Below are 12,406 nucleotides of genomic sequence, written 5' to 3' on the forward strand. Positions count from 1 at the left end.
ATCAGCATTGATGGCACAGGAAAAATATATCTTTCTGGAGTCTTCGGTGTGAATGATCCTTCATTTAATGTTTTCAAGAACATGGGTAGAAGATACATACAGATGCAGCCAACGCTTACGCAAACTTGAAGCTTACTGACAACACCTCGGTTGGCCAGCTTTCTACTCCATGAATAACGTTGTTCATATTGTAAGTGCAATTTTGCATATCAGAGAAAACTTTGCACCGGTTATATGGGATGTGACGGTTCTAGTTGCAAAACTTTCTCGACATTCGAACACGCATCAGAAACATCGAGTTTTTATTGAACGATAGAAGAACAGGAAGCTGATTGAGCTATCTCAAAAGATACCATATTGTATACATTGCCCTGATGAAGCCCTTTTCAGGGTGAAACATGTTGGCTGCATCTGTATGCATCTTGCACCCATGTTCTTGAAAACATTAAATGAAAGATCACTCATACCGAAGACTCCAGAAAGATTTATTTTTCCTGAGCAATTAATGCTGTTTGTGTTGCCTCTCTGTGCCTTGTTTTTTTGTAATCTTACTGTCAAGTCCATTGGCAGTGGACCTTGAAGGTGGGCAATAATACTATTAGTGATTTGTTGAGCTTGTACATAGTGACTAGTTAGGAAGTGCGGCTTTAATTATCCCTTGTTGCTATTTTCCCTTCTTTCTAGGCTAATGCACCTGATGCCGAGCTTAGCATGTAACCTGAGGGTTACTGTTTACAACCCATGTGGGATAGTTCAATAAGGTAATGTACCTCCTACACAGACCTGCGTGCATCCAGCAGATTACTAGTTTGACTCTCTGCTGGAAAGACTCAAGGCCATATTTATGACCCTTGTGGCTAAGATAAGCAAGTCACCTTGCTTTGCTGCCCTGTTTCACTGGGAAATGCGTGTTTATCAAATACCGCACATTCCTGTCCTTTCTCCTTGTGCTGGTGCCATTTTTGCAGCCTAGCACCAACGCGGGAACTCTTGCACCACCTGGCAAGGGTTCCTGTGTAGTAGGCGGGATTGGTTTTGTGCAGGAAGGGACAACTTCCTGTACAAAATTAATCTTGAGAGGCATTTTCCTCTTTCTATGTGTGCTGAGGAAATAACGAGGAGAAACAAAGATATATATCTTCGTTAGCTCTGACCTGGGAAGGCTAATCTTTTTGCTGCATTCCCTGGTTGACCAGATTTGGTAAATCTGGGAATGTTTAAAAAACCAAGATTGTTGCATGGGGAATCCCCACACAATGCCCATGGAATGCCTCCCTTGCGCAGAGTAATGCAACACAGCGATTTGCACTGCATTGCATTGCTTTGCTCCATATTTTTTAAATAATTCAAAGCCACGCGTTGCTTTGCGGGGCTCCAAAAATATGACTTTATGTTTGCGTTGCTCTTGCACCACCTTGTGTGGTGCAACAGCAACGCAAACCGGGTCATGATTATGGCCCTCAGTCTTTCCTTCTCTTAAGGATGTTGAAGGGTGAAGCTGGAGTTGGGGGGGTTGGGCAGGTGAGAGCACACATTCACGCATTCATCCTTTCCACAGAGATTGCTCTTGTCATTCTTCCAATGAAGTCTTTACCTTTGCTGATATCCTCGTATTCTAGCCGGAGCTGACGCTCCACCTGCTTGTTTGGGTACCAAATAGAGCACGACTCCTCAAACCCATACAGAGCTTCCTGGATGTAGTGGTTGCCAAACTGGTCGAGCAGCGCCACAAAATCACTGCGGGAGGTTGCCCCGTCCAGGGAGTGCAAGGCATGGCTGAAGGCTGCAGAAGACAAGAGGACAAGTGAAAACTTAGCATTGGTAGAAATTTGTGAATGAAGAAATAAGACTAGGGGCATATTTATGAGAGCTTTGCGTCATGCTCACACCACGCAACGTGGTACATGCACAAAGCAAACTTCTAAGTCATATTTATGAAACCATGTAAAGCCACTTTGCGTGGCTTTGAATGTCTACCAAAAAATGAATAATGCAAAGCAGGGCAAATTGCTGGGTAAACACGACGCATTCCTGCACTTTGATTGTGATGCAGGGCAACACAGCAAGGTAACATGTTGTGTTGCCTTGCGCCACAAATCTAGTAAATATGCGCCCCAGTGGCTATTTTATCAAGCGTGGTATGATTTGATCCTGGCTTCCTCACTTGACAAATTGTGTAGACTTGGACAGATCACTTTAGTTTCCTATACTGTAGCCCGTGCCTAAACGTCAATTACTTATAATTCGGCTAACCTCCAGCATTATAGGACATCTACCAACAAACAGGACATTTGGGTGTCTCCTCACCCAGAAAAAAAAATCCTGCATAATGACCTCCGACCCCTCATTGTTATGAGTCAAAGAAGGGACCCTGAGCAGCCGTGTGCTGTGCCTGTGCAACTAACAGACTGCAGCGAACCTGAGGTACCCGTCTCATCTAAAAAGCCTTTTTAGAAAAAATATTGATGTAGAGTTTTCAAATATCAGCGTTTTAAAATGCAGTGCGATAAGTCGCAGATTAATTTTACAAGCACCACAAGTCTAGACTAATGTTCCAAATCCTACTGACATCATAAAAGGGACAGGACAGTGACAGGAAGGCAAGGGAGATTATGGAGAATTTGCTAGAGGACGGATAAAATATGGTGTGTGTGTGGTGAGCAAGTATCGGGGAAATTGTGGGGGTATGGGGAGGAAAATTGTCAAAATATTGGTTCTACCCACCTTGTGAGATTGAGCCCTGGTTCAGCCGGACATGGTACATCACTGAGCGGACCTTCCAACGCTGCAGCAGGGGGTATCCAGACACCTCGCTGAAATTGACCATTCCTGAAGAAGGAAACAGGGATATCATGACAGGCCAAAACAGGTCAACTGCATTGGAAGATGGTATTATCAGCTGCAATGACACATCAAAAGCAGATTGTGTGCTATATAAATGCCAGTAGTGTCATGTAAACAAGCATTTACGTCCCAACGCATCTGGCGTGCATGTCTATACTACTAACAATGGACATGTGGAGGTAGCAGAATTTCCTGCATATTTAGTTAGTAAGCTGAAAATGGCCAACCCGAATCAATGAGGTATCATGGCAACTGAATGGCATACATCTTTCCATGATCTATCAGGCCCTTACTGTAGGGAACTCATTAGCATCTGGAAACAGATGGCTAAGACTGTCTATAGCCAAACACTACAAAGCAGTAATAAAGACAGTTTGTGTGAGGGTACTAATAGTGCCAATTTCAGGACTGTGCAGCCTGGTAGCTCATTCTGCAGCACTCTGAAAGCATACAGGCAATCAACTAAATGGAGAAGGCAAGACATTTGAGGGCGGTGAACTATCATGTCTGTGAAGGTGTAAAGTGCCAGGATCAAGCCTCTGCTGAAACTTCTGAAAGAGGCAAATCAAATAGTGAATACATCAATCATAGAGACTGATTTGTCTGCATAGAAGACTCTGCAGCGGCTTCATGAATGACTGACATCTCTTGACAGTGAGCTCCTGTGTTTGAAGTAGGGTGAAAGGAACTGTGCTTCATTTAACATCGTTTTACACCCTGTTGCTGATAGGGGATAGTGGTAAGGACTATTGAGAACAAAATATGGAAAGGTCACAGTAACACGACTCGACTATCAACTAACAAAACAGCAAGGAGGAGGGAGTGCAGAGAGGGAGGCATGGACTTACTATTCTTAACTAGACATCTATTTATGCTGAGGAGGTATATATATATATATATATATATATATATATATATATATATATATATATATATATATATATATATATATATTCACTGAAAAAAAGATAGGTGTCTGGGACATTATAGTTAGTTGGACATTTAACTCATACAAAACCACAGGAATTCCCTTGTTATGGTTAGTTCAGCTAACTATAATTCATGCCCCCGCAATGCACTGCTGATGATGTCACATATTACATCATTCCTGACATGGTCAGTGACATCACTGATGGCATCTCAAATGACATCACTGATGACATCATCCAGTGACTGTGTGTTTCTGTAAAGTTTAAATATGTTTTATATATATGCCAAGGCGTATTGAAAAATAAGTAGGTGTATATGTGTGTGGATGAAGAATTTAGTAGGTGCGCGACTGACTGCATAAGTGAGTGATTAAATGTATCTTACTGAATGCATGGGTTAGTGACTGAATATGTGTATCAGTATGTCTGTTGTTGTGTAAGCTGCTACATGTGTTGGTCAGTAGTTACATGAGTGTCTATATGAGTTATAGATTGGTTGCCTGAGTATTTGTAAGGGAGACTGATTGTGTGTGTGGCTGGGTGGGAGGTGTGTGACTCTGTGCATTGATGTGTGAGTGGTTGATTCACTGGGTGTATGGGTTCAAGAGTGCATGTGGAAACAGCTGTATGGGGTGAGTGTGTGTATGGGTGTATTGGTGAGAGATTGGATGTCTCAGTGGTACATGTCCAAGTAACTACATATGTAAAAGGCAGTGTATGTGAGAGTTGGAGTATATACATGACTATACATGAGTGTCAGTGATTGTGAGAGTGGCTGTATGGATGAGTGAGTACTTGTATCAGTGATTGTTTAAGAGAGTAAGGGCCAGATGTAGGTCACCAAATACCGGTCGGTAATGGCCGATTTCGGCCGTTACCGACCGGTATTTGGCTTTTGAGATGTAGGTGGGTCTGAATTGACAGAATCGGTATATTTACCGATTCGGTAAATTTACCACTTCGGTATTTTACCGAATCGGTAAATATACAGATTCTGTAAATCCATATGTAGGTGACACTCCTAAGAGTGCCACAGGCCCTTAAGAGTCGGTATTTTACCACCCAATCCACATCTGTGCATGCACACCTGTGCCATGTGACACACAGACATGCCCTTAGGGCATGTATGTGTGCCACATGGCACACATGCCTGTACTTGGGGTGGTAGAGGGAGTCAAAGTGACACCCCCTGCACCCTTGCAGGATTCGGTATTTACCGAATCTGTAAATACCGAATCAGTATTTCACATTGATTCCTATGGGCTGCAAGGCCCATAGGAATCAATGTGAAATACCGAATCGGTATTTACAGATTCGGTAAATACCGACTCTTACAGAATCGGTCATTTTTTACCTACGTCTGCCTCCTTCCTATTTACCGAGTCTTAAATACCGATTCGGTATGAGTCAGTATTTAAGAGTCGATAAATAGGAATTACCTATATCCGGCTCTTGGTATTGTGTTAGTATATGCTTAAATAGGGTAGGTGGTGTGTGTATAACTGTATAGGTGAGGAAATGGGAGTGTGATTGGTTCCTTGCATGACTTACTTGGTGTGTGAGTAACTCCATGGATGAGTGGCGGTGTGTGAGTGTCTGTATAGGTGTATTAGTGCATATGATAGTGTTGTATTGAGGAGTGACTGTATGTATGAGTGATTGTATGGGTGAATGAGTGGATGTGTGTGTAGACCTAGGAATCAGTGAGTGCGTATGTAGTAACTGGTATTGGTGTGTTGACGGTTTAGAAAATGGTAGTCTGTATTTTACAGTGGGTCTATCAAAGGTTATTTTAGAGTGGGAGGAGGTGCATCAGATTTTGACGTGGATGATGTTATCAGTGATGTCATTTGAGATGTCATCAGTGATGTCACTGACCATGTCATGAATAATGTAATATGTGACATCATCAGCAGTGCATTGCGGTGGTTCAAGTTATAGTTAGCTCAACTAACTATAACGGGGGAATTTCTCTTGTTTTGTACGAGTGAAATGCCCAACTAACTATAACTTCCCTGAAACCTAAGTTTTTTTCAGTGAATTTCTAAGGCTTTTTAAATGCTAATTTCTAACTATAACGTGCCTGAAACCTATGGTTTTTCAGTGAATTTCAATGTTTTTTTAAATGCTAATTTCTAACTATAATGTGCCTGAATTCTATGGTTTTTTCAGTAAATTTCAATGGTTTTTTAAATGCTAATTTCTAACTATGTCTACAAAGATAGGACATGTGAAAAAAGAGGAAGAAATGCTCAGAAAGAAGCAAGACAAATACAGAAAGAGGCAACAGAAGTCCAGAAAGACGAATAAAAGTGCAGAAAGCAGCAAGAGATGTGCAGAAAGAACCAACAGGGGAACAGAATGTCATCTTGTGCCCCCAACTTTTTACTGACGGGTACAGGTGGTAACTGACTAACTAACCAGGACCGGAGCCAGTGCTATGCTAAAAGACACTTAGAATACAGTGAAAACACCTACCTTTCACTAGGGAACACTATTCGTTGGGGTACCCATGTGATTAGCATGACCTCCTCTGTGTTTGCCATGAGTTAGTGCCTGGGTCATTGCATGAGTACATGGGTACTGAGTGGATGATTAGAGTGCTGCAAGGAGATTGCATTGTGAATTTATAAGTGCTTGGGTTTTGGCGGAGTGCTTGGATAAGTACATGGTGCTGGCTGGGTGATTGGGGGAGTGTATGGGTAGTGACAAGGAGATGGCTAGAATGCATCAGTAGTGCTTAGGGGATTGTAGCAGTGTTAGTGCCTGGGTCATTGCATGAGTACATGGGTAGTGACTGGATGATTAGAGTGCTGCAAGGACAGTGCTTGGTGAATTTATAAGTGCTTGGGTTTTGGGGGAGTGATTGGATAAGTACATGATGCTGGATGGATGATTTGAGGAGTGCATAGGTAGTGACAAGGAGATGGTTGGACTGCATCAGTAGTGCTTAGAGGGTTGTAGCAGTGCATGTGTTAGTGCCTGGGTCATTGCATGAGTACATGGGTAGTGACTGGATGATTAGAGTGCTGCAAGGACAGTGCTTGGTGAATTTATAAGTGCTTGGGTTTTGGGGGAGTGATTGGATAAGTACATGATGCTGGATGGATAATTTGAGGAGTGCATAGGTAGTGACAAGGAGATGGTTGGACTGCATCAGTAGTGCTTAGAGGGTTGTAGCAGTGCATGTGTTAGTGCCTGGGTCATTGCATGAGTACATGGGTAGTGACTGGATGATTAGAGTGCTGCAAGGACAGTGCTTGGTGAATTTATGAGTGCTTGGGTTTTGGAGGAGTGATTGGATAGGTACATGATGCTGGATGGGTGATTTGAGGAGTGCATGGGTAGTGCCGGGGGTTTCTGGAATGCATGGGTACAACCTGGGAAATTGGAGGAGTGAATCAGTACTGTGTAGGTGGTTAGAGATCTGCATGGGTAGTGCAAAGGGAATTGTAGCAGTGCATGTGTTAGTGCCTGGGTCATTCCATGAGTACATGGGTATTGACTGGAAGATTAGAGTACTGAAAGGAGAGTGCATGGTGAATTTATAAGTGCTTGGGTTTTGGTGGAGTGATTGGATAAGTACATGGTGCTGGCTAGGTGATTGGAGGAGTGCATGGGTAGTGACAGGGCGATGGCTGGACTGCATGGGTACTGCTCAGGGTATTATAGCAGTACATGAGTTAGTGCATGGGTCATTGCATGAATGCATGGGTAGTGACTGGATGATTAGAGTGCCGCAAGGAGAGTGCATGGTACATTTATAAGTGCTTGGGTTTTGGCGGAGTGATTGCATAAGTACACACATGTCACCTCAGGCCCGCCCCTCCCTTCACCACTGTGCAAACGTGCCCCCTAGCGGGTTTAAGTTGGGGGATTAATTCCCCTTGAATCCTGAGGGTCCCTGGGGGCCAACTAGTCCACCACGTACCTCCAGTAAGCGACATAGAGCTTCATTGCAGAGAGGTGGTCCGAGGCCACGCCCCTTTTTACACCTCTCTGCAATGCAACTATGTGGCGCTTACTGGACGTACCTGATGGGCTGGTTGGCCCCCCAGGGACCCTCAGGATTCAAGGGGACTTAATTTCCCAACTTAAAACGAGCCATAGAGCGCGTTTGCACACTTGTCACAATCAGGCCACGCGCCCTCCCTACACCACTGTGCAAACACACCCCCTGGTGCATTGTAACTTGGGGGATTAAGTCCCCTTGAGTCCTGAGGGTCCCTGGGGGCCAATTAGCCCACCAGCTACCTCCAGTAAGCGCCACAGAGCTGCGTTGCAGACTGGTATAAAAAGGGGTGTGGCCTTGGACCACATCTCTGCAACGCAGCTCCCTGCGCTTACTGGAGGTACCTGGTGGGCTATTTGGCCCCCAGGGACGCTTTGGATTCAAGGGGACTTAATACCCCAACTTAGAACGCGCCACAGGGCGCGTTTGCACACTTGTCACATCAGGCCACTCCCCCTCCCTACACCACTGTGCAAACGCACCCCCTGGACCGTTGTACATTGGGGGATTAAATCCCCTTGAGTCCTGAGGGACCCTGGGGGCCAACTAGCCCACCAGCTAACTCCAGTAAGCGCCACAGAGCTGCACTGCAGAGAGGTGTAAAAAGGGACGTGTCCTCTGAGCACCTCCTTGCAACACAGCTCCCTTGAGCATATTGGAGGTACCTGGTGGGCTAGTTCACCCCCAGGGACCCTCAGGATTGAAGGGGACGTAATCCACCAATTTACAATGTGCCAGGGGGTGTGTTTGCACACTTGCAATGTCAGGCCCAGCCCCCTCCCTGCACCATTGTGCAAACATGCCTCCTGTTGTGCTGTAAATTGGGGGATTATTTCCCCTTGAGTCCTGAGGGTCCTTGAGGGCCAACTAGCCCACCAGGTACCTCCAGTAAGCGCCACAGACCTGCATTGCAGAGAGGTGTAAATAGGGGCGTGTCCTCTGAACACCTCAGTGCAACGCAGCTCGCTGGCGCATACTTGAGGTACCTGGTGGGCTAGTTGGCCCCCAGGGACCTTCAGCATTCAAGGGGAATTCATTCTCCAACTAACAACACGCCAGGGGGCGCGTTTGCTGAGTGCTGCAGGGAGGGGGCGAGGCCTAACCGCGATGCCGTTTTTTTTTTTATTTCACAAGGGGGGCTGTGTGGCCCCCTTCTTTTACATTAATTGTGGCCCTGTGGACCCCATCCCCCAGAGCCTGCTCTTTTTTTTCTTTATTAAAAAAAATGGGAAGGGGGGCCTCCTCCCGAGTCCAAATTTGGCCCCGGAACCCCATCCCCCGGGACATGGCCATTCTTTAAAAAAAATATTTTTGAGAGGGGGGCCGCTTGGCACCCCTCCCAAGGCCATTTTAGGCCCTGGGAACCCCATCCCCCAGAGCATGGCCAGTATTTTTTTTTTTTTTATATATTAGGCCACATATGGCCCAGGGACCCCATCCCCCGGGGCCGGCCTTTCCTTTTAAAAAAAAAAGATTTTATATTTAGGGGAGGGTGGCCACGTGGCCCCCCTCCCGGGCCAATTCTGCCCCCAGGGACCGCATCCCCCAGGGATGGTCCTATCCGTTGGAGACCGCGGAGGGACCCCAGTTCCCCTACAGTCCCGCCGGCTCCCCACATCCTGCGGGAGCCTGCATTGCTTTTCCACACGGGGAGCTGCTGACATGCATCTCCTCTTATGGAAAAGCAATTGTGCTTTGCTTCATTGAAGTGAGAGCAGGTTTCCCTGCTCTCGCTTCAAGGAAGCAAAGCAAAGGTTGCAATGGCAGGGCGGGAGCCGCGCGGCTCCTCCCCACCATTTCAAACAGCAGTGTTCCGGGGGTGGGCACCCCGGGACACTGCAGGAGCCGGCCCTGGGGGGTGGCGGTCCGAAGGGCCATCAGGGGCTCCAGGAGGGGGGCCGCGTGGTCCTCTCCCATCGTTTAAAAGCCCCGGGGAGGTGGTGGTCCCCAGGTCCCCGCTACAGACCCTCATATCTCAACATTAAGAACCCCGGGGAGGTGGCGGCCCCTGGGGCGTGTGGCGGGGATTGAGCCCCCCACAGAGGTTTTTTCTTTTTAAAGCCCGGGTGGTGTGGCAGTCCCTGGGGCAGCGGAGGAGCCATGTAGGCCCCCACACATCAAAAAAGAAGCCCCGGGGGTGGCGGTCCCCCGTGCGGCAGGAGGGCCTAATGCGCTCCCGCACATAATTTGAAGCAAGCCCCAGGGGAGGCGGACACCCGTATATATTTCTTAGCAATGCCCTTGGGACCTGGCCCACCCAGGGGCCTCATTTAAATGAAGCGCGGGAGCCCATGCTTCATTTTTATTTTACATTTTGGGAGATTCGTGACCCCAGCACGAATTTCACTGAAATGTTTTTTTTAAATGCTTATTTTGGCCCCGGGAGTCCTTGTGGGAACCCCTGAGCAGGCCTAGGAGTTCAGGGTGTTTCTACCCTGCCCCTTTTTCGTTTTTTTCACCTTTGTTTTAATGTTTTCTTGTGACTCAGTTCTACTGAGTCACAAGATGGCTGTCAACACTTCCTGGTTTTGAGTGTTGACGGCCAATTAGAATAAAGCTCTTGGTCGGCAGGGATCGCGACTCCACCATAGCCATAGATATCAAAACTTTTATTTTTAAATTTCTCAGCAACGACACCATTTAAAAAAAAGGTCGCATTCTGAACCAAGCACTACCTTTTTGCCAAACTTGGGGTAATTCCGTTCAGCAGTTCTGTTCGGGCTGTAGCAGGTCTCAAAATTTCCTATGGAAATGAACATGGTGAAAACGCGTTTTGGGACCCCCCTTTTTTCTCAGCCCCCGCTTGACGAATCACCCTCAAACTTTCAGAATAGGAGCTGACCTGGATAGACATTTTTTGGGGGAGAATTTCGCGAAGATTTCGTCAAACAACGCCAAAGTTATTAGCAAATCAAAAAATGCTTTTCCGCAAGTAGGTAATATACATATATATATATATATATACATACATATATATACATATATATATATATATACATATATATATATACATATATATATATATATATATATATATATATATATATATATATATATATATATATATATATATATATATATATATATATATATATATATTCCCTATGCATCTGCCCAAAGTTGAGGCACCTTACATCAGTGATATAACAACCTTCTATTCTTCAAAGTGGCAAGGTAAGACGGTGTATCCTGACAGCAAAAGTTCATCCAGGCGCGTTTCAGGCTTTCATAGCCCTTAATCATTGGTCTTGTCACAAGGCGAAGCTGTGCATTTTCGCGCCGTGTTAGCAGCGCTTAATTTGTATAATTTCCGTAGTGGGCGTGGCTGATAAGCACTCTGGTCTTTGTAGTCTCTAGTCTTCAAGTAGTGCCACCCTGTCTCCTTAATGTTTTTCAATCTCTCAGTGGGTATGTTGAACAGCAAACTGCCGAATTCCAGCCAGTGTTACCCTTGAAGTACGGTCACGCTGTTCCTCATGACGCCGATTTATACTTCACACGGCGTGGAGGATCTGCACTTCTGCAGCGGGGTGCCTCGCGACCCAGGCGGGGCCGCTAATATATTCCATATGCATCTGCCCAAAGTTTAGGCACCTCACATCAGCGATATAACAACCTTTTATTCTTCAATGTCATGAGGAACAGCGTCAGCGGCAGTTTCATTACAGCTCTTCAGAGAGGTTTAGCTTTGTCCACACACAAGGGAGCACCCAGTATAAGTCAAAACAATACCCTTGGATGCATAGACTGACACATAAATTAAGCAAAAAAGAAGGAGAGAACTCTGGGTAGTTGCCAGGTTTAGGTGGAAGGCAGCTCCTGTATAGAGCACCCTCAACACCAGCGACATATATATATATTTTTTTTCACCTAAAAAAACATACGTTTCAGGGACATTATAGTAAGAATTTAGCATTTAAAAAACCTTAGAAATTCACTGAAAAAACATAGGTTTCAGGGAGGTTATAGTTATTTGGACATTTCACTCATATAAAACCAGAGAAATGTGGCTGTTATAGTTAGTAGAGCTAACTATAACTCACGCTCCCGCAATGCACTGCTGATGACGTCACATATTACAACACTGATGACATGCTCAGTGACATCACTGATGACATCTCAAATTACATCACTGATGACAACACTGATTACATCATCCACGTGATCATCTGATGCACATCCTCACACCCTAAAGCATGTCATGAGTGATATAATATGTGACGTCATCAGCAGTGCATTTTTGGGGGGGCGCGAGTTATAGTTAGCTCTACTTACTATAACAGCCGAATTTCTCTGGTTTTATACGAGTGAAATGTCCAACTAACTATAACATCCCTGAAACCTATGGTTTTTTCAGTGAATTTTGAAGGTTTTTAAATGCTAATTTCGAACTATAACGTCCCTGAAACCTATGGTTTTTTCAGTGAATATCAAAGGTTTTATAAATGCTAATTTCTAACTAAAACATAGCAGTCAGCTTAGCAGAGTGGTGGAGAAAGGTGAGTGTGGCCTATGAACACCTCTTAGCAATCCCACTATGTGGGATTTACTGGAGGTAACAGGAGGGGTACTTAGCCCCCAACATCAACCATGGGGGACACATAGCCCTCCTATTACCTCC

General features: G+C 45.3%; 1 protein-coding gene across 1 annotated transcript in view; it reads right to left on the reverse strand.

Moving 5' to 3' along the window:
- ASTN1 (astrotactin 1) overlaps window positions 1-12,406 on the reverse strand; it is a 751,257-nt gene that overhangs the window by 89,734 nt on the left and 649,117 nt on the right. The window contains exons 15-16 of the mRNA XM_078659225.1: window positions 2,725-2,829; window positions 1,595-1,783 (exon numbers count right to left, since the gene is read on the reverse strand). Of these exons, the coding sequence (XP_078515351.1) occupies window positions 1,595-1,783; window positions 2,725-2,829 (294 nt within the window). The remainder of the gene's footprint in view (window positions 1-1,594; window positions 1,784-2,724; window positions 2,830-12,406) is intronic.

This window comes from Lissotriton helveticus, chromosome 1_1 (assembly GCF_964261635.1).
Source record: "Lissotriton helveticus chromosome 1_1, aLisHel1.1, whole genome shotgun sequence".
Taxonomy (NCBI): Eukaryota; Metazoa; Chordata; class Amphibia; order Caudata; family Salamandridae; genus Lissotriton; species Lissotriton helveticus.